Genomic DNA, 22,330 nt, shown 5'->3' on the forward strand with positions numbered 1-22,330 from the left:
TCAGGAAACATTCCTCACACACAAAGAAAGAAAATATGTTATGTGGACATGTGTCCGGAAATGCTTACTTTCCATGTTAGAGTTCATTTTATTACTTCTCTTCAAATCACATTAATCATGGAATGGAAACACACAGCAACAGAACGTACAAGAGTGACTTCAAACACTTTGTTACAGGATATGTTCAAAATGTCCTCCGTTAGCGAGGATACATGCATCCACCCTCCGCATCCCTGATGCGCTGATGCAGCCCTGGAGAATGGCGTATTGTATCACAGCCGTCCACAATACGAGCACGAAGAGTCTCTACATTTGGTACCGGGGTTGCGTAGACAAGAGCTTTCAAATGCCCCCATAAATGAAAGTCAAGAGGGCTGAGGTCAGGAGAGCGTGGAGGCCATGGAATTGGTCGCCTCTACCAATCCATCGGTCACCGAATCTGTTGTTGAGAAGCGTACGAACACTTCGACTGAAATGTGCAGGAGCTCCATCGTGCATGAAACACATGTTGTGTCGTACTTGTAAAGGCACATGTTCTAGCGGCACAGGTAGATTATCCCGTATGAAATCATGATAACGTGCTCCATTGAGCGTAGGTGGAAGAACATACTGACGAAACTAAAATGAGCTCTAACATGGAAATTAAGCGTTTCCGCACACATATCCACATAACATCTTTTCTTTATTTGTGCGTGAGGAATGTTTCCTAAAAATTTGGCCGTACCTTTTTGTAACACCCTGTATAGTTAAACTGAACTACATTGGCAGAAAAAAATCGCAACACCAAAAATATTAATTAATGAAATTTCGTGAATACATTTGTCTAGGTAACATATTTAAGTGATTAACATTGCAAGATCACAGGGTAATGTAAGCGCAAGGTAAGACATTGCAAATGTGAAATGCTAGTACAGTAATAATCGCTGTGACCGGCAGAATGTTGAATGCAAGTATATAAAGGTGCATACATTGTGTTATTGAGGTGTCAGATGTCAGTCTGTGGTTTTGAGTTCCATGCCTGTTGCACTTGGTCAGGCTATACACGGACGGTTAATGCTACTTTTGGACGGCGCTGGAGTTGTCATCCGATGACGCCTCCTATGTGCTCGATTGGAGACAGATCTAGTGATAGAGCAGGCCAAGGCAACATGTCGACGCTCTGTAGAGCATGTTGGGTTACAATACTGGTATGTAGGAGAGTATTATTTTGGAAAACACATTCTGGAATTCTGTTCATGAATGGAAGCACAACAGATCCAATCACCAGACTGACATACAAATTTGCAGGCAGAGTGCGTGGGATAACCACCAGAGGTCTCCTGCTGTCATTCGAAATCGCATCCAGACTAACTGCAGGTGTAGGTGCATCGTGTCTAGCACATTGACAGACTGATTGCAGGCCCTCTACTGCCCTCCTTCTACCCAACACATGGCCCTGACTGGCACCAAGGCAGAACCAGCCTCATCAGACAACACAAAGTCCTCCACCCTGCACTCCAACGAGCTCTCGCTTGACACTAGTGAAGTCGCAAGTGGAATACACGCTAGAGGGCGTCTGTCTCGGAGATGTCTTTAAGTAACCGATTTTTATCAATTTGTTGTATCACAGCTCAAATTTCTGCAGATGCAGTACGATGCACCAGAGACATTGGTATTCCTTCTCGGTAGTGCCATTTTGCCGTCCTGAGCCCCGTCTTCTTGCGACCGTACATTCTCATAATCGCCCTTGCCAGCAATTATGTGCAATGGCTACATACCTGCCAAGTCTTTCTACAATATCGCAGAAAGAAAAAAAACCAGCTTCTCGTAGCCCTTTACAAGACCTCGTTCGAAGTCAGTGAGGTGTTGATAGTGACATCAACTCATCACCTGCTATCTCAAAGTTTACTAACGCTTACGACAGTTACAGCGAGTATTTAAAGCAAACCTGACTTGCATCTTATAGTGGCGAATGGCTCGAAATTTGAATAAACACCATCGTACAGATGTACGACAGTCACTCCAAAAGAAATACACTCTATTTTTGTAAAAATACAATTTTCATTCTGCATGAGTGAAAGTTTTACAGTGTATAGATACATTCTTCCCTCTTGTTTCCAAACCTAGTTCAACCTGTTCCCGTGAGTGGCACCGTCACAGCATGTCTTCAAGATGGCTGCTAGACTTGACGTTCGTCAGAAGCAGCGTGCTGTCATAGAATTCCTGTGCTGTGAAAACGAGACAGTGGGAAACATCCACAATAGGTTGAAAAAGGTGTATTGAGATGCTGCTGTCGATCGTAGTACAGTTAGTCGGTAGGCAAGCAGGTTACGTGATGAAAGCGGGCGCGGTAATATTGAGGATTGTCCTCGCAGCGGCAGGCCTCGTACTGCGCACACTCCAGACAATGTGCATAGAGTTAACGAATTGGTGACTGCTCACAGATGCATCACAGTGAACGGATTGTCACGCTACGTAGGTATAGGGCAAGGAAGTGTTTGAAGAATACTGAAAGTGTTGGCGTTAAAAAAGGTTTGTGCCAGGTGGGTTCCCAGGACGTTGACACTGGCTCGCAAAGAAACAAGAAAAGAAAAACGGTATGCAGCGAACTTTTGGAACAGTACGAGAATGGTGGAGATGAATTTCTTGGAATAATTGTGACAGGTGATGAAACATTGCTCCATCATTTTTCACCAAAGTCGAAGAGGCAATCAATGGAGTGGCATCATGCAAATTCACCCAAGAAAAAAAATTCAAAACCACACCTTCTGCTGGAAAAGTTATGGCTACTGTGTTTTTCGATCCCGAAGGACTCTTGCTTGTGAACATCATGCCAAGTGGAACCACCATAAATTCTGATGCATATGTGACGACGCTGAAGAAACTTCAAGTTCGACTGAGTGGTGTTCGACCACATCGGCAAAAGCAGGATGTTTTGCTGTTGCACGACAATGCACGGCCACATGTCAATCAAAAAACCATGGAAGCGATCACAAAACTCGGATGGACAACACTGAAACAACCGCCTTACAGTCCTGACCTGGCTGCATGTGACTATCATCTCTTTGGCAAACTGAAAGACTCTTTTCGTGGAATAAGTTTTGAAGATGATGACTCCCTTGTGCACGCTGCCAAACAGTGGCTCCAATAGGTTGGTCTAGAATTTTTCCGTGCGGGTATACAGGCGCTGGTTCCAAGATGGCGTAAGGCTATTGAGAGGGATGGAAATTATGTGGAGAAGTGAAAATATTGTTCCTAAAGGATGTATCTACACACTGTAAAACTTTTAAACATGTAGAATAAAAGTTGTTGCTGTGGTCTTCAGTCCTGAGACTGGTTTGTTGCAGCTCTCCACGCTACTCTATCCTGTGCAAGCTTCTTCATCTCCCAGTACATACTGCAAACTACATCCTTCTGAATCTGCTTAGTGTATTCATCTCTTGGTCTCCCTCTACGATTTTTACCCTCCACGCTGCCCTCCAATACTAAATTGGTGATCCCTTGATGCCTCAACACATGTCCTACCAACCGATCCCTTCTTCTAGTCAAGTTGTGCCACAAACTTCTCTTCTCCCCAATCCTATTCAATACTTCCTCATTAGTTATGTGATCTACCCATCTAATCTTCAGCATTCTTCTGTAGCACCACATTTCAAAAGCTTCTATTCTCTTCTTGTCCAAACTATTTATCGTCCATGTTTCACTTCCATACATGGCTACACTCCATACAAATACTTTCAGAAATGACTTCCTGACAATTAAATCTATACTCCATGTTAACAAATTTCTCTTCTTCAGAAACGCTTTCCTTGCCATTGCCAGTCTATGGATTTAAAAAAAAGTTCATTTCTTTTGGAGTGTTCGTCGTATAAGTAGAAACAAGATCTACCGACTTTCGTTCATGTCACTCAACTTCTTCTTGGTGCTGCGATTTTCTTTTCGGCGCGTAATTTTAAGAAACCAATGAACTACTTGGCAGATACATGAAGCGACAGTGGCCAAGGACTGGTGATCCTGTGGGCATCTCACGCTGATGTACGCTCGAAAGACGTAGGTAATTTAATGGTTCAAATAGATCTAAGCACTATGGGACTTAACATCTGAGGTCATCAGTCCCCTAGAACTTAGAACTACTTAAACCTAACTAACGTCAGGACATCACACACATCCATTCCCGAGGCAGGATTCGAACCTGCGGCCGTAGCGGTCGCGCAGTTCCAGACTGTAGCGCCTAGAACCGCTCGGCCACCCCGGCCGGCTAGGTAATTTAATGTTACGTGGTACAGTATGAGTAAAATATTTGGAGTCGATGTTTGGTCTGGGTATTTTTTTTATTTAGTACCACACGAATATAGATACATTGTAACGAAGTTGTAAACCATTACATTTCCGGAGCGTTTGGTTTTCGATGTTCAGTCGGTCGACGTGTCATCCGGGAGGCATTGCCGTCGGAGAGCGGAATGCCAGCGGAGAGTGTCTCAGAAGACGCGCACGAGCTCCGGCGTGGCGTACGTGTAGACGGGCGCCCCCACGGGCAGCAGGTTCTGGTAGTGGATGCGCGCTAGGTAGCCCGTGTCGGCCACGGCGGCGCCGGCAGCCGCTCCGCCCTGCGTCAGACGCTCCGGCAGCAGCGAGAACATGGCGGGCGCGGGGCCGTGCGCGTACGAGACGCGCTGCAGCCGGCCGTCGGGCAAGAGCACGTAGTAGACGCCGGCGTCGTTGCTCTCCAGGGGCTCGCGCTGCGCCGCCGACCGCGACCCAGCCGGCACCACCTGCCACAGGCCGTCGCACGAGTCAGTCCCACCGAGAAGCTAACCGTTTCGTAACACTGAGTCATCGTGTACATAAATTGTGAGCCAGATCTCACTCCGAGAGTTAGAGATCTTCAATGTAGCCTCACAATATATACAGGGTGTTACAAAAAAGTACGGCCAAACTTTCAGGAAACATTCCTCACACACAAAGAAAGAAAATATGTTATGTGGACATGTGTCCGGAAACGCTTACTTTCCATGTTAGAGCTCATTTTATTACTTCTCTTCAAATCACATTAATCATGAAATGGAAACACACAGCAACAGAACGTACCAGCGTGACTTCAAACACTTTGTTACAGAATATGTTCAAAATGTCCTCCGTTAGCGAGGATACATGCATCCACCCTCTGTCGCATGGAATCCCTGATGCGCTGATGCAGCTCTGGAGAATGGCTTATTGTATCACAGCCGTCCACAATACGAGCACGAAGAGTCTCTACATTTGGTACCGGGGTTGCGTGGACAAGAGCTTTCAAATGCCTCCATAAATGAAAGTCTAGAGGGTTGAGGTCAGGAGAGCGTGGAGGCCATGGAATTGGTCCGCCTCTACCAATCCATCGGTCACCGAATCTGTTACTGAGAAGCGTACGAACACTTCGACTGAAATGTGCAGGAGCCCCATCGTGCATGAAGCATATGTTGTGTCGTACTTGTAAAGACACATGTTCTAGCGGCACAGGTAGAGTATCCCGTATGAAATCATGATAACGTGCTCCATTGAGCGTAGGCGGAAGAACATGGGGCCCAATCAAGATATCACCAACAATGCCTGCCCAAACGTTCGCAGAAAATCTATGTTGATGACGTGATTGCACAATTGCGTGGGGATTCTCGTCAGCCCACACATGTTGATTGTGAAAATTTACAATTTGATCACGTTGGAATGATTCCTCATCCGTAAAGGGAACATTTGCTCTGAAATGAGGATTGACACATTGTTGGATGAACCATTCGCAGAAGTATACCCGTGGAGGCCAATCAGCTGCTGATAGTGCCTGCGCACGCTGTACATGGTACGGAAACAACTGGTTCTCCCGTTGCACTCTCCATACAGTGACGTTGTCTACGTTACCTTGTACAGCAGCACCTTCTCTGACGATGACATTAGGGTTATCGTCAACTGCACGAAGAATTGCCTCGTCCTTTGCAGGTGCCCTCGTCGTTCTAGGTCTTCCCCAGTCGCGAGTCATAGACTGTAATGTTCCGTGCTCCCTAAAACGCCGATCAACTGCTTCGAACGTCTTCCTGTCGGGACACCTTCGTTCTGGAAATCTGTCTCTATACAAACGTACCGCGTCACGGCTATTGCCCGCTCCTAATCCATACACGAAATGGGCATCTGCCAACTCCGCATTTGTAAACATTGCACTGACTGCAAAACCACGTTCGTGATGAACACTAACCTGTTGATGCTACGTACTGATGTGCTTGATGCTAGTACTGTAGAGCAATGAGTCGCATGTCAACACAAGCACCGAAGTCAACATTACCTTCCTTCAATTGGGCCAACTGGCGGTGAATCGAGGAAGTACAGTACGTACTGACGAAACTAAAACGAGCTCTAACATGGAAATTAAGCGTTTCCGTACACATGTCCACAGAACATCTTTTCTTTATTTGTGTGTGAGGAATGTTTCCTGAACGTTTGGCCGTATCTTTTTGTAACACACTGTATATATTCACTTATGAAATTTGTTATTAACAATCCGAACGAATTCAAAAGTAAAAGCAGTGTACCCATGGCTACAGCACTAGGAGAAAGGATGATCTTCACTACTCAAGGTTAAATCTAACTTTGGCTCAGAAGGGGGTAACTTATGCTGCCACAAAAGTCTTTGGTCACTTACCTGATAGCATCAAAAGTCTGACAGATAGCCATATAGCATTTAAAAGGAAATTAAAAGAATTTCTTAATGGCAACTCCTTCTAATCATTAGATGAATTTTTGGATGTAGTAAGTAGATAATTTCCCCAACCCCCACAAAAAAAATTAAAAATATTAAGTGTCATGTAATATTTTGTGTAATGTAATATCTTGTATAGACACCTTTTATTAACCTGACACGTTCCACATCATTACGAAGTGACGTATTCGTGATCTATGGAACAAGTACTAATCTAATCTAATCTAATCCTTACAAATACAGGGGTCTCTCAAAAATACGGAAACACCGCGAGAAGCGCAAGCTTGAACATAAATACAGATGGTAGTCAAGCCAGCAGGTTGCGCCTTTGTATTCGACCACGAACAGCACCTGCACAGTGTTCTCAGTATGTTACAGTTGTCAGTTGTGATCAGAAAAATATTCTGTATACTTGTGAGTGCATTATGCCGAAGCAAAGTGACTTAGAACGTGGGAAAATTGTTGCTACTAGTACGGTGCGTGCTTCCATGAATAAGGTAGACCAAGTGTTTGGTGTTTCAATCACCGTATCGAAGATTTATACCGCATACAGGGAAAGTAGTAAAATATCATCTGCTAAGTCACAAGACGAACGAAAGTGTGTGTTGACTGATCATGACAGATGGTAAATGTAAATGAGCGTTTGGCGTCATTGACCGGGAGGCCCCTTACGGGGCAGGTCCGGCCGCCTTGGTGCAGGTCTTATTACATTCGACGCCACATTGGGCGACCTGCGCGCCGCGTGGGGATGAAATAATGATGAAGACGGCACAACACCCAGTCCCTGAGCGGAGAAAATCCCCGACCCAGCCGAGAATCGAACCCGGGTCCGTAGGACGGTATTCTGTCACGCTGACCACTCAGCTATCGGGGCAGTCATGACAGATGGTCATTGAAGAGGACTGTGCGAAAATTATGAGGGCGATAGCTGCAAAAGGAACTGCAGAACTGAACGTCGCACTCGCGTGGCACCAGAACATCTATACAGACTGTAACGTCATACATAATCAACAACAAGATAAACTAGCAGAAGACATCACTTACATCGACTTCTGGCCATCCACTGCCGCCTCCCCCATGCCACACCAGCCACTACTCTAACGAACAATGCACAAAAAGTTCCAGGTTAATTTAGTTCAGTTTAAGACAATTTATTTTTAAATAACATTTCTCTCTATCTACGTATGTATGTATAATCGCCTGATGGCTAACAGAACATGTTCGAAACGCGTAGTGTCGTGTTAGATTAAACATAAGACAAATAAAGAAGTGACTGCTAGCAGAAATTAGAAATAAATAAATTATCCCACGGTTCACAAACGTAACCATTATGGCCCAAAATACTCTCGAAGGGAGCTCCAAAAGCTGGGAATTGCAGTGCGAGCTGGGATTCCAAAAGCACTCAGTAGTGACGTAAATGCCAGTAACATGAAAATGTCGTGCCGAAGCCGTAAGTTCTGGACTATGGAAGAATGGAAGAAAGTCATTTGGTCAGAAGAGTTTTGTTGCACGCTGTTTCCAACTTGTAATCGAATTTACAACCTAACAGTGAAAGACGGCAGAGATTCGGTCATGATTTGGGCAGCCATATGTGTATAGTGGTATTCCATGGGCCCCATAGTACTCTGTAACGTCGCATTACTGACTACGTTACATGGCTCACCTCAAGCCAAACCCTGACAAAACCCAAGTATGTGCTTTCCATCTGCGCAATAGAGATGCTGGAGTTGAGCTCGACGTTACATGGCAAGGTAAGAAGCTAAAGCACTGTCCAACACCTAAATACCTTGGGGTTGTAATTGACAGAACGATTTCCTTCAAGCAGCATTGCCAAAACACCAAGGCTAAAGTCTGCTCCAGGAGCATCATCCGCAGGCTGACAAACTATGAATGGGGAGCTCAACCATCAGTACTGAGAACATCAGCACTTGCTCTGTGTGTTTCTGCAGCTGACTATGCAGCGCCAGTATGGGAAGCATCTGCACATGCTAAACAGGTTGATGTAAGTGTAAATGAGACAATGCGAATTGTTACAGGCTGTCTCAGACCCACACCAACGGGTAATTGTACCTACTTGCTGGAATTGCCCCATCCAAGATCAGAAGGCAGGTGGCAGCAGACGCTGAGAGAACAAAGAAGGAAACAGATTCTCGACACCCACTGAATGGGCACGTCACTCAGGCTCGGAGGCTTAAGTCTAGAAATAGCTTTATTGCAAGAACCAAGATCCTTGACGGTTCACAGGAAGATAACAGAGTCCGTAAATGGGAGAATGAACAAACCGCCATGCAAATAATACCAAAAGAGCAAATGGCACCTGGAAACAAACTTCCTTATACAGTGTGGAGAACACCAAATAGGCGGAGGGCTGGTGTACCCAGATGCAAAACTAATCTGTGCAAGTGGGGACTGCTCACTAACGATGACGACGTTCTTTGCGGATGTGGAGAGGTACAAGACGAGGCACATCTGCTCATGTGCCAACTACTGCCGGAGCCCTGCAGCTTTAGTGACCTGCTACAAGCCAACGACAAAGCCGTAGCGGTGGTAACTATTGGAAAAACAAAATTTGATCTGGACACGGAAAAGTAAAGTACTGACTAGGATTGTATTTGAATTACATGAGAATTAAAAACAGAAAACTACCAGCAACGTGGTTTGCTCCAAAGAGCTTAGGAAAGTAACGGCTTGCTCTATTTTTTTAAAATTTAATCTTGTTCGTTATTATTCGCTGCATTTATTCGGAGCGAACGTCCCATGACACCCGTTCAAGTTCGGTGTTGATCTATTCACTCAATTTTTTTTATTACAGAGGACAGCTAACCCTCTGACCGAACACGCTGGGCTATCGTGCCGGCATTTTTTTCCCCTCTAGGTTGCAGAGCCTCTCGAAACCAGAGACCATTCAAAGTACATAAGTACATTTACAGTTATCAAACTCGATTTTCTCGAAACGGTTTAAAGATACGTCTTCCTGTTTACATTTGTTGCAGTTCTAGTCGGTGCCCATACACCCAGTCAAAATGAATAAAATCGGTCACGGAGAGTTCGTACGGTCCCCTTGCAAGCGCAGAACTACCTCCCGCCTAAAGTACCCTCCTCACGCAGCGTTTTAAACGCACCATTGTGGCCTTGGTACACTCGACGCCTTGTACGGTTTGAAAAGTGTAAAATTACGAGTCACTGGCTCACACTAAACCTCCTATGAGTTACTGTTCAGTATCTGTGCTGTTTGGCCCTCTGAATACGTTCACGATTTATATGCGCTGTGAGAAATGTCAATTTCATGCAGGTCCCTTCTCCGAGAGGAGCAATTCCGGTTGGGTTTGGAACCTTTTGTCATTGACAAGATGTGACACTCAATCGTCTACGGTCGCTGTCGGTCAGAATCTTTTTTTGATCACTGTTCTTGCGCCATGTTACATGGGTGCGAATGGTACACCAGTCCTTACAGACACTTTGCACCGTTCGCGTTGACACACCAATTCGGGCAACTCATTCTCGGTTCGGTCACGGATACGTCAGAATACGATGCACCGTTTAGACCATTCTGCCGCTCCTCCTCGTAGATTCGTATCTTTGCACTGATCCCATACAACCGAGTGGCATTTACACGCAACTTGACTGCCATGACTTATGTCACCGTTGGAGGAACATATGACCCCTTGGTAACAACAGTTCTGCACCATTTATAGAGCTCCAGGCCAGTCATCGTGTTTTTTTCATAAAGAGATGACTATTAATTTCTCTGGCGAGTGAAGCTAACTACGAAGCACACAAAACTGGAACCATGGGCGCGTTGCTTGGTGAAGAGTAGCTTGCACAATTAACTTTTGAGCAGTCACAACAAAACAAAACTAACGTGTAGAGCGTTACTAATTTCGCTAATTTTTTTGCAGATGTCGCTTTGAAAGACGAAGGAGAAGTGGGAGTGGCTGTAGTAGTTGCCGGGTAACGGTTCAGCGGCATATCTATGGCATGTAAGGTGAGGCGGCGCGGAGAGCTGTCGTCATATCTTACTGCTGTCTCTGTTCAACTTCCAGCTTGCCCTAACGCAATATTCAATTCTGCCCTTTTGTGCAATTTCTTCTTTTGCTCTTTTCTGCTGCAATAAGCATGATCTGTGGAGTTGATTCCACATTATCTTTTCGTTTCATCTTTTAACAAGTAATTTTTTGTGTGTGTACAAGAGACTCTAATAATTTTCCGGTCAACAGCAAGTTCCGATTCTAGCCGTCTGCTTTGACCCAGGACGTCCTTTACTGCTTCATTAGTTTACGTTGCGTTGCGAAGGATGTAAGCGACTTGTCATAAAATCTTAGTCTTAGTTTCGCATGTAATCATTGGTGTACGTGAACAGCAAGCATTGCTTAAATTTAAACTGTCGATCGATAAACAAGAAGAGTTTTTTTGGTAATGTAGCGAAACAAACTATAACTGGTGTCGGAGAAAATAAAGAAAAGGGCAGTCTAATTAGTTAATAGCGGCTCCAATGCAAAAACTAATCTTAAATTCTGTGCTATGTCGCTGACTGCTGACTCGCAGGTTCTTCCCTCAGATGTCTGCATTCATCTTTGACAAATGACAGTCCTCACTGGAACACTGAGATGCCTAACGGCCAGAGTTCAACTGCCTAATTCATATGCGACCCCAGTGAAGTGGATAATACTACTATCAGGCACCATGAAGTGTCTCGCTTTGCCCTAGGACCGGCGATTCTAAGCCTTAGAGAGTCTGTATCGGATATATCGCCAAATGCAACTGCATTCAGGGTCGTGCACACTAAAGTTAATATACAATGAATCTTCCACCATGGCCTAGCACTCTAAGATGTGCCAGACAATTATTTGGTTTCCCTATTTCAGTGAGATTATCAATTAACAGTGCAGATGTTTACGGTGATGATGGTAGCTGAAGAAATGAATTAAAATTTGTGCCACGGCCAGGACTCGAAGGCGGGTCTTCTTTCTGACGAGACAGAAATGCTGACCGTTACACCACTGTAGCACTATGGTCAACTTTGCAGCACGAACTACCCTAGTCCCTTGCCCTCCCCAACACAAACTTCATATCTTCAGCTTATTTTCTTCTTCTTTTGACGCTATTGCTTGGGCTCTCCGGCACTGGAATAGCACCCCAGTGTTGGACGTAATGGGTAAGTCCAGTACCTCAGGTGATCTTATAATTATATCATAAGTCAGATGTTTGTTTTAACGTACACAGTTTCCTATAAAACGCCTCATTCTTATAACTGTTCCCATCCCTAGAACCTGATTGTTGCTACTGGTGCCTGGTGCAGAGTAATGATTTAAGCTATTGATAGGACAGCAGGGTCACTAGATAACTAGCGCCCAGCGTGGAGCCTGGAAAACTAGCCGCTGTAGTGCTGAGCTCACCGCTGGGACGGACGCTGTCGTCGTGGGCTGTTCCGTGGTGGTGGCTTCAGCCGCTTCCGTGGTGGTGGGCGGTGGACCGTACTGCTGGGGCGGCGGGTACACCGCGGCGGACTGGCGCGACGGCAGCACGAACTGCCGGCCCGCGGGCCTCCACCCTGAAGGCGGGTAGGGCCCGGAGGCGGAGGCGGCGGGGGCGGAGGAGGCCCCCGACGGTGCGCCGTACTGGTTAGAGGGCGCCTCCGGGCGCGCGGAGACGGCGGCGGCGAACAGCAGGACGGCGGCGGCTAGCACCTGCGCGAGAGACACACCAGTCGTCCAGTCACATTGCTTGTGAAGTCATTCAGAGCAAGAAAGCGCTGCACTGGGAGTGACAGCACACTAGGAATACCCTCTACACTTTCTGCTGTTGGCGACTTGGGAATGGAGGGGGCCGGGTGGGGGGGGGGGCGGAAAGGAATTATCCTTGACCAGAAATCATTACGACTGGAAATATTCTGAGGCTTAGCTAAGGCTTTTGATAGTACATGGAGGTGACAAGAGTCTTGGGATACCTCCTGATATCGTGTCGAACCTCCCTCAGCCCGGTGATGTGCAGCAGCTCGACGTGGTAAGGACTCAACAAGTGGTTGGAATTCGCCTGCGGATATACTGAGCCATGCTGCCTCCATAGCCATCTAACATAGCGAAAGTGTTTCCGGTGCAGGGTTTTGTGAATGAATTGACCTCTCGATTATGCCACATAAATGTTCGATGCGCTTCATGTGGGCGACCTGGGTGGCGAAATCATTCATTCGAATAGTCCAGAACGTTCTTCTACATCTACATCTACATCTACATTTATACTCCGCAAGCCACCCAACGGTGTGTGGCGGAGGGCACTTTGCGTGCCACTGTCATTACCTCCCTTTCCTGTTCCAGTCGCGTATGGTTCGCGGGAGGAACGACTGTATGAAAGCCTCCGTGCGCGCTCTAATCTCTCTAATTTTACATTCGTGATCTCCTCGGGAGGTATAAGCAGGGGGAAGCAATATATTCGATACCTCATCCAGAAACGCACCCTCTCGAAACCTGGCGAGCAAGCTACACCGCGATGCAGAGCGCCTCTCTTGCAGAGTCTGCCACTTGAGTTTATTAAACATCTCCGTAACGCTATCACGGTTACCAAATAACCCTGTGACGAAACGCGCCGCTCTTCTTTGGATCTTCTCTATATCCTCCGTCAATCCGATCTGGTACGGATCCCACACTGATGAGCAATACTCAAGTATAGGTCGAACGAGTGTTTTGTAAGCCACCTCCTTTGTTGATGGACTACATTTTCTAAGGAATCTCCCAATGAATCTCAACCTGCTACCCGCCTTACCAACAATTAATTTTATATGATCATTCCACTTCAAATCGTTCCGCACGCATACTCCCAGATATTTTACAGAAGTACCTGCTACCAGTGTTTGTTCCGCTATCATATAATCATACAATAAAGGATCCTTCTTTCTATGTATTCGCAATACATTACATTTGTCTATGTTAAGGGTCAGTTGCCACTCCCTGCACCAAGTGCCTGTCCGCTGCGGATCTTCCTGCATTTCGCTACAATTTTCTAATGCTGTAACTTCTCTGTATACTACAGCATCATCCGCGAAAAGCCGCATGGAACTTCCGACACTATCTACTAGGTCATTTATATGTATTGTGAAAAGCAATGGTCCTATAACACTCCCCTGTGGCACACCAGAGGTTACTTTAACGTCTGTAGACGTCTCTCCATTGATAACAACATGCTGTTTTCTGTTTGCTAAAAACTCTTCAATCCAGCCACACAGCTGGTCTGATATTCCGTAGGCTCTTACTTTGTTTATCAGGCGACAGTGCGGAACTGTATCGAACGCCTTCCGGAAGTCAAGAAAAATAGCATCCACCTGGGAGCCTGTATCTAATATTTTCTGGGTCTCATGAACAAATAAAGCGAGTTGGGTCTCACACGATCGCTGTTTCCGGAATCCATGTTGATTCCTACATAGTAGATTCTGGGTTTCCAAAAACGACATGATACTCGAGCAAAAAACATGTTCTAAAATTCTACAACAGATCGACTTCAGAGATACAGGTTTATAGTTTTGCGCATCTGCTCGACGACCCTTTTTGAAGATTGGGACTACCTGTGCTCTTTTCCAATCATTTGGAACCTTCCGTTCCACTAGAGACTTGCGGTACACGGCTGTTAGAAGGGCGGCAAGTTCTTTCGCGTACTCTGTGTAGAATCGAATTGGTATCCCGTCAGGTCCAGTGGACTTTCCTCTGTTGATTGATTTCAGTTGCTCTTCTATTCCTTGGACACTTATTTCGATGTCAGCCATTTTTTCGTTTGTGCGAGGATTTAGAGAAGGAACTGCAGTGCGGTCTTCCTCTGTGAAACAGCTTTGGAAAAAGGTGTTCAGTATTTCAGCTTTTCGCGTGTCATCCTCTGTTTCAATGCCATCATCATCCTGGAGTGTCTGGATATGCTGTTTCGACCCACTTACTGATTTAACGTAAGACCAGAACTTCCTAGGATTTTCTGTCAAGTCGGTACATAGAATTTTACTTTCGAATTCACTGAACGCTTCACGCATAGCCCTCCTTACGCTAACTTTGACATCGTTTAGCTTCTGTTTGTCTGAGAGGTTTTGGCTGCGTTTAAACTTGGAGTGAAGCTCTCTTTGCTTTCGCAGTAGTTTCCTAACTTTGTTGTTGTACCACGGTGGGTTTTTCGTCCCTCACAGTTTTACTCGGCACGTACCTGTCTAAAACGCATTTTACGATTGCCTTGAACTTTTTCCATAAACACTCAACCTTGTCAGTGTCGGAACAGAAATTTTCGTTTTGATCTGTTAGGTAGTCAGGAATCTGCCTTCTATTACTCTTGCTAAACAGATAAACCTTCCTCCCTTTTTTTAATATTCCTATTAACTTCCGTATTCAGGGATGCTGCAACGGACTTATGATCACTGACTCCCTGTTCTGCACATACAGAGTCGAAAAGTTCGGGTCTGTTTGTTATCAGTAGGTCCAAGATGTTATCTCCACAAGTCGGTTCTCTGTTTAATTGCTCGAGGTAATTTTCGGATAGTGCACTCAGTATAATGTCACTCGATGCTCTGTCTCTACCACCCGTCCTAAACATCTGAGTGTCCCAGTCTATATCTGGTAAATTGAAATCTCCACCTAAGACTATAACATGCTGAGAAAATTTATGTGAAATGTATTCCAAATTTTCTCTCAGTTGTTCTGCCACTAATGCTGCTGAGTCGGGAGGTCGGTAAAAGGAGACAATTATTAACCTAGCTCGGTTGTTGAGTGTAACCTCCACCCATAATAATTCACAGGAACTATCCACTTCTACTTCACTACTGGATAAACTACTACTAACAGCGACGAACACTCCACCACCGGTTGCATGCAATCTATCCTTTCTAAACACCGTCTGTACCTTTGTAAAAACTTCGGCAGAATTTATCTCTGGCTTCAGCCAGCTTTCTGTACCTATAACGACTTCAGCTTCGGTGCTTTCTATCAGCGCTTGAAGTTCCGGTACTTTACCAATGCAGCTTCGACAGTTTACAATTACAATACCGATTGCTGCTTGGTCCCCGCATGTCCTGACTTTGCCCCGCACCCGTTGAGGCTGTTGCCCTTTCTGTACTTGCTCAAGGCCATCTAACCTAAAAAAAACCGCCCATCCCACGCCACACAACCCCTGCTACCCGTGTAGCCGCTTGTTGCGTGTAGTGGACTCCTGACCTATCCAGTGGAACCCGAAACCCCACCACCCTATGGCGCAAGTCGAGGAATCTGCAGCCCACACGGTCGCAGAACCGTCTCAGCCTCTGATTCAGACCCTCCACTCGGCTCTGTACCAAAGGTCCGCAGTCAGTCCTGTCGACGATGCTGCAGATGGTGAGCTCCTCTTTTATCCCGCTAGCGAGACTGGCAGTCTTCACCAAACCATTCACGGACAATTTAAGCCTGGTGACATGGCGCATTACCATCCATAATCTTTCTATCATTGTTTGGGAATATGAAGTCCATGAATGTCTGCAAATGAGCAATGATCGGTTTAGTTAGACTAGCGGACCCAGTCCATTCTATGTAATCACAGCCCTCACCTTTATGGAGCCACTACCAGCTTGCACCGTGCCTTGTTGACAATCTGCACCAATGGCTTCGTGGGGTCAGCGCCACACTCGAACAGTACTATCAGCTCCTACCAACTGAAATCTGGCCTCATCTGACCAGGTCGCGGTTTTTTTAGTCGCCTACGGTCCAACCGATATGGTCACGAGTCCAACAATGGCGCTGCAGGCGATGTTGTGCAGTCGCGTTAGTCGTCTGCTGCCATACCCCATTAACGTCAGATTTCACCGCACTGCCCTAATGGATACGTTCGTCGTAAGTCCCGTACTGATTTCTTAGGTTATCTCACGGAGTGTTGCTTGTTTGCTAGCACTGACAATTCTATGCGAATGCTGCTGCTCTCGGTCGTTAATTGAAGGCCGTTGGCCACTGTGTTGCCCGTGGTGAGAGGTAATACGTGGAGTATGATATTCTTGGCTCACTTTTGACACTGTCGATCTCTGAGTACTGAATTCTCTACTGATTTCCCAAATGAAATGTCCCATGCCTCTATCTCCGACTACCGTTCCCCATTCAGAGTCTGCTGATTCCTGTTGTGCGGCAATATTCATGTCGCAAACCTATTCATATGAATCACCTGAGTACAAATGACAGCTCCACAATTGCATTGCCCTTTTATACCATATGTACGCGATATTACCGCCATCTGTTTATATGTGTATGGTTACCCCATGACTTTCGTCACCTCAGTTTCTAAAGCCTGATATCGTCATGTGAAAGTTAAAATATTGTGGAAAAGTGTGCAGGCAGACTCATGAGAGACAGCACAGTGTTCCACGTCGACCACAAAGCGACAGGTTCTCAAAATATGAATTAATCATTCACAATGTTCCACAGGGTTCCATTTTTGGCCCTCTACTGATCCTGATGTACATGAATGAGCCTCCTGTTGCCGGTCACAAAATGAAAACTTAATTTTCAAATGATACAAGCCTGGGAATTAAAAATAATACGAGTGTCGTAACTCGAAAAGTAGCTAGTGAAATGTTTGTTTAATCAATAGATGGCTGGAGACAAATCAATTTTGACAAGACCCAGTGACTACAGTTCAGTACGTCTCACAGAAATTCACAGAGTACAAAAATAGTCTACTTAAACAATGGAATACAAGGAGCAGAAAGCGTTACGTTTTTGAGACTACAGGTAAACCAAAACCTTAACTGGGAAACCCACAACTTAGAGTTAATGAAGATCCTTAGTACTGTTACATTTAGAGTATGCATGATTACTGCTATACGTGATTTAAAGTAAGAAACTACAGTTGTTTATTTTAAATGTTTCGGTTCATCGATAATTTAGTGAATCACTTCTTGAGAAAACTCACTTACTTGAACGAACAGCTGCACATCGCTACTATCCACACGCTATTTCTTTGCCGTTCATTCCTCAGACCTTCTAAGATTCCTTTAACACAGAGAGAGCTGTGGGCTCGTAGCCCATACAACGTAGCGAACAAGAAGCGTGCGTTTCAAGTTCTGTATTTCGTAACGCACAGTGTCCGAGGCTAAACCGCTATCGCGGAGCTATTGGGCTCCTAACTGCGTCGTGTAATCACATTTGCTCGTGTCGTGTTCTTATGATGTAGCACGAAATGCTGCATAACGCATTTTTGAACAAAATACTTGGAGCACAGCACAAAAAATGCAGTTTACCGTTCAAAGGTGCCGGGGGTGATGTTGTGTTACCGTGTTATATGACCTTAGAGGCTAGCGGGAGATGGTGCCGACACATAATTTCCTTAAAATCTTCCGATTTGTACCAGGCCGGATTAAAGAGGCAGTAGAAAGAAAACTTGGGCTGATAGTACGCATTTCAGTTTCTTGAGATTTAACCTATAGTCTGTCTTGTAGGTACGTGGAAATGACGTAGGACACCGTCCGATTCTTGTTGATCCTGTATCATTCAAATTTTCAACACTTCAACATGCGACGTAAACGATACTACTTGAAGCTGTAGGAATAGTGTCTGATGTTTCATGTTGAGGCTACTATCACTATTCCGTAATGGTAAAATGAACAGAATGTTAGTACCAGAAAAGAAATTATGTACTCGTACTTACTTTAAACGAAAGTTAGAGAGTGCATTTCTATGAACGACATGGAATGAAATCCGTTTCGGATACCTTAGCATATTATCCTGACACTGGAAATTGGTCGTCCGATCTTATTTGTCAATAAAATGAATTACACAATGCATATGATCTCTGCTACCTCCTCACTTAACAAAGTTTCATTGTGATGTCCCTTGCTTCTGCATCTGCTTTTTCATAGAACACTAACAAAAGCTTCATAAATTACAACTGCTCTGTGGCAGGTTGGAATAATTCGGGTACTTATCAAGGAGGCAGGGCAACAAACATCGAAAGAATTCAGAAACGCGCTGTTAAGATCGTAACGGGTCAGCATAGTCCATACGAAAGTGTAATAAAGTGGCTCAGGGAATACGATGGTGTTCTTGTGAAAATTTGTCGGCTAAATTTAGAGGAACGATATTTGGGGAAGAAAGTGCGACAGTTCTGCTTCCACCATTGTATTATCACGCGTAGGGATCGTGAGAATAAGGCAAGAGAGATTAGGGTGGCGAAAGAGGCACAAGTCACTTTTCTATCGTTGGATATGCAAATGGCTTAGGAAAGAAAATCGCTGATTTTGGCACAGTCGTTTACGGAGTATATAGGTAAATATCCCTATATTCGCTGCGGATAATGCGGTTACTTTTCTGTCTCATTTATAGTGACTCTCTGACTGTGATCGTCCTTAACGCCAGCTGTATATTAACTCGCTGCACAGTCACGGGCGCGTTTTATGAGTGCGGAGTGCAGGGCGAGCTGCCGGCAGCATTTTAGTCCTAAGGCATCCGGTATCGTACGTAACTAGAAGATAGAAATTGTCTGTGACCTCGTATTCGCCTGAAGTAATTTAGGGAACTCATCAAGAAACAAATCCCAATACTAGTACCACCGTCTTCACAACAGCATCATAGTGCTCTATGGGAGCCTCGCGAACTACTGACTTCACGCTGATTCACAGGAAACTCATTAAACAGCTATGGAGAACAATGACTCCTCGAGTTTCTGCCTCTTCGCCAAGGATCTGTGGTCAATACTATTACGCACTCTCACTTCGTGAACAAAATGCAAGCTCAAGGAACATTGGGGCATCTCTGTAACTGGATTTAAGGTTTCTTAGCAGACAGAACGCAAGATGTCGTTTTCAATAGCGCTTACAATCAGTTGTAAAGATATATTGTGGAATATCCCGAGAGCCATTCACTCTTCAGGATATAAAGGGTGTAAGTAAACCATACTGACAAACTTAGAGTGATTGCGGAGGATGCCTTAAGCAACATTTGAGCATAGGAACCCGTGTCCCGAAACGTCATCGAACGACGCTACAGAGTGTAGAAATTATATGGGAAACTCACGTTGCGAGGCAACCAATTCTATAGCAGATGTGGAGTTCTATGTTGTCGGGATGCAAGCGGAACTTTTGGCAGTCGGCGTGACAGCATTCATATGTTAGATGACGTATGCGTCCGCACCTGTCACAGCAAAACTGGAGAGCTGTGATTTCTTATTTGAAGATCGTCATGATTACCATCAAGAGCTGCTAATATGTTTGCTTTGTTTAACGACAGGTTTCGGTCCAAGGACCATCATCAGGTTCATATCCTATTGGTCATTATGAGACAACTAGCGGCAAATAATGTAATCCATGAATTCGTCACTATTGTCAGATAGTAATATAAATTAGACCACCAGTTATAAACAATGCCAGACAGTGCATTTACTCACGTTACGTCAAGGAACAGCCTTAGCGCCAGAATGATGGTGTTCGTAGAATTGGTGGATTACCTCCGTTACTAGCGCGAAGGCTGTGTATTGATGTAACGTGAATAAACGCACTGTCTAGCACAGTTTATAGCTGGCGATGTAATGTGTATTACTTTGTCTCTGTAGTGACAAATTCATGGATTGCATGAGACAAATGATTCTGTAACGCCTAACATGATGTTGTAAATGCTTTCATGAACCTAATGATGGTTTGTAGCCCAAAACTGGTTGTTAGATAAAGAAATTTAATTAGTAGCTCTTGGCGGTATTCATGGCGTTCTTGAAATACTTACGAGCTGTGGGGCACCACCTTCTGAAAATATACTGAAATTCTTGTTCGCTACAAAGAGATGGCTCAGCGGCTGACGTTGACTCCTGCAACTTGGACGCTCTTTTGCGTCGTTGCGTGATGTTTCTGGACATCGGTTCTCATCCTCAATTTTTTACCCATAACATCTCCTACATTCCCCCCCCCCCCCCCCTCCCCAGAAGTCTGTCGGTACTTTTAGCTACACCTAGTATACACACTATCTGACAGAAAGTATCCACACACCTATTAGTGGACACTAATATGGGGTATGCCCACCCTTCGCGTTTATGACTTCTTGAACACTGCTAAGGACACTTTCTGTGAGGTGTGTGAATGTCTGTGGAGGAATGACAGCCCATTCTTCCTAAAGCCCCGAAATCAGAGGTGGTAGTGATGTTGGACGCTGCGTTCTGGAGCGATTCAAATGGTTCAAATGGCTCTGAGCACTAACATCTGAGGTCATCAGTCCTCTAGACTTAGAACTACTTAAACCGAACTAGCCTAAGGACATCACACACATCCATGCCCGAGGCATGATTCGAACCTGCGACCGCAGCAGCAGCACGATTCCGGACTGAAGCGCCTAGACCCGCTCGGCCACAGCGGCCGGTTTCTGGAGTGACGTCGACGTTCTAACTCATGCCAAAGGTGTTCCATTTGGGCCAGGTCCATTTCAGGCAAGTTATTGTCCATAAAGCATACTGTAAGCAGTACACAATGCTGCGAAATTTATTCACATGCTTCCGCATTTAGCGTTTCGTTAAGTGTAATTACGGGACCCCACCCCAACCAAGAAAAACAACCCCATATCATAACACCGCCTATCCCATAGTTCATTTTTGGCACTACACATGATGGGATCTTACCATGCACCATTTGCGAATGGAACAGGAGAAAGGAGAAATGAGAGTGACACCAAGAGCACCCTCTCATAAACCATAAGGGTGCTTCTGGAGTGTAGAGTAGGTACCGATGTACACTGAATAGTTGTTCTGTTCACAAGGATAGATAAGTCTCTGGCAAGTTAGGGCAGACGTTTTATGACGAAATAGATTGTGTCAGTACATTTACGTAGGTACAACGAAATTAGTCGAAAGTGTTGTATACTGGTTACGGTTGCAGTGTTGTGCGTAAGTGTGATCCGCGGACCGTGCGGCAGTGTGGACTCACCCTCATTGTTGTGGCAGTGTGGTGGGTTGACAGACGAAGCTGTGATAGGCGACTGATGGTGTCCGCTGTCCCGTGCTTCCCTTTTATACCGCGCGACAGGCGGCGGTGACATTGGCCCCCATAGCGTTACGTCACAGGGACCGCGTGTCGCAGCGCCACTGTGTGGCCCGTGACCTGCGTGGACAATGGCGGGAGCTGCTGGCTGGCCCGCTATGGAAAGCAAAGCGGTCACCTGTACAGCCCTCGCTACCTGCAGCAGACCCCACACAACAGCTTCGCACAAAGTTTGTGAAACTTACTCACCAGTGCCTAGTGAGTTGAAGGTCCTAGACAGGCAAAAAATTACCTCTAAACAATTTCTAGAAATCTGATGAACCATTTTGCCGCGCGGGATTAGCCGAGCGGTCTGGCGGGAGCTGCTGGCTGGCCCGCTATGGAAAGCAAAGCGGTCACCTGTACAGCCCTCGCTACCTGCAGCAGACCCCACACAACAGCTTCGCACAAAGTTTGTGAAACTTACTCACCAGTGCCTAGTGAGTTGAAGGTCCTAGACAGGCAAAAAATTACCTCTAAACAATTTCTAGAAATCTGATGAACCATTTTGCCGCGCGGGATTAGCCGAGCGGTCTGTTGCGCTGCAGTCATGGACTGTGCGGCTGGTCCCGGCGGAGGTTCGAGTCCTCCCTCGGGCATGGCTGTGTGTGTTTGTCCTTAGGATAATTTAGGTTAAGTAGTGTGTAAGCTTAGGG

The 22,330-nt window shown here is 45.5% G+C and overlaps 1 protein-coding gene across 1 annotated transcript; it reads right to left on the minus strand.

Moving 5' to 3' along the window:
• Positions 1 to 4,291: 4,291 nt before the first annotated feature.
• On the minus strand, positions 4,292 to 21,625 carry LOC126485087 (uncharacterized). The gene is made up of 3 exons (XM_050108693.1): positions 21,582 to 21,625; positions 12,097 to 12,387; positions 4,292 to 4,751 (listed from the first exon to the last, which is right to left on the minus strand). Exons 1-3 carry the CDS (start codon positions 21,585 to 21,587, stop codon positions 4,458 to 4,460), a joined length of 591 nt encoding a protein of 196 aa, XP_049964650.1. The 5' UTR covers positions 21,588 to 21,625; the 3' UTR covers positions 4,292 to 4,457.
• Positions 21,626 to 22,330: the final 705 nt, after the last annotated feature.

The sequence above is a fragment of the Schistocerca serialis genome, chromosome 6 (assembly GCF_023864345.2).
Source record: "Schistocerca serialis cubense isolate TAMUIC-IGC-003099 chromosome 6, iqSchSeri2.2, whole genome shotgun sequence".
NCBI lineage: Eukaryota > Metazoa > Arthropoda > Insecta > Orthoptera > Acrididae > Schistocerca > Schistocerca serialis.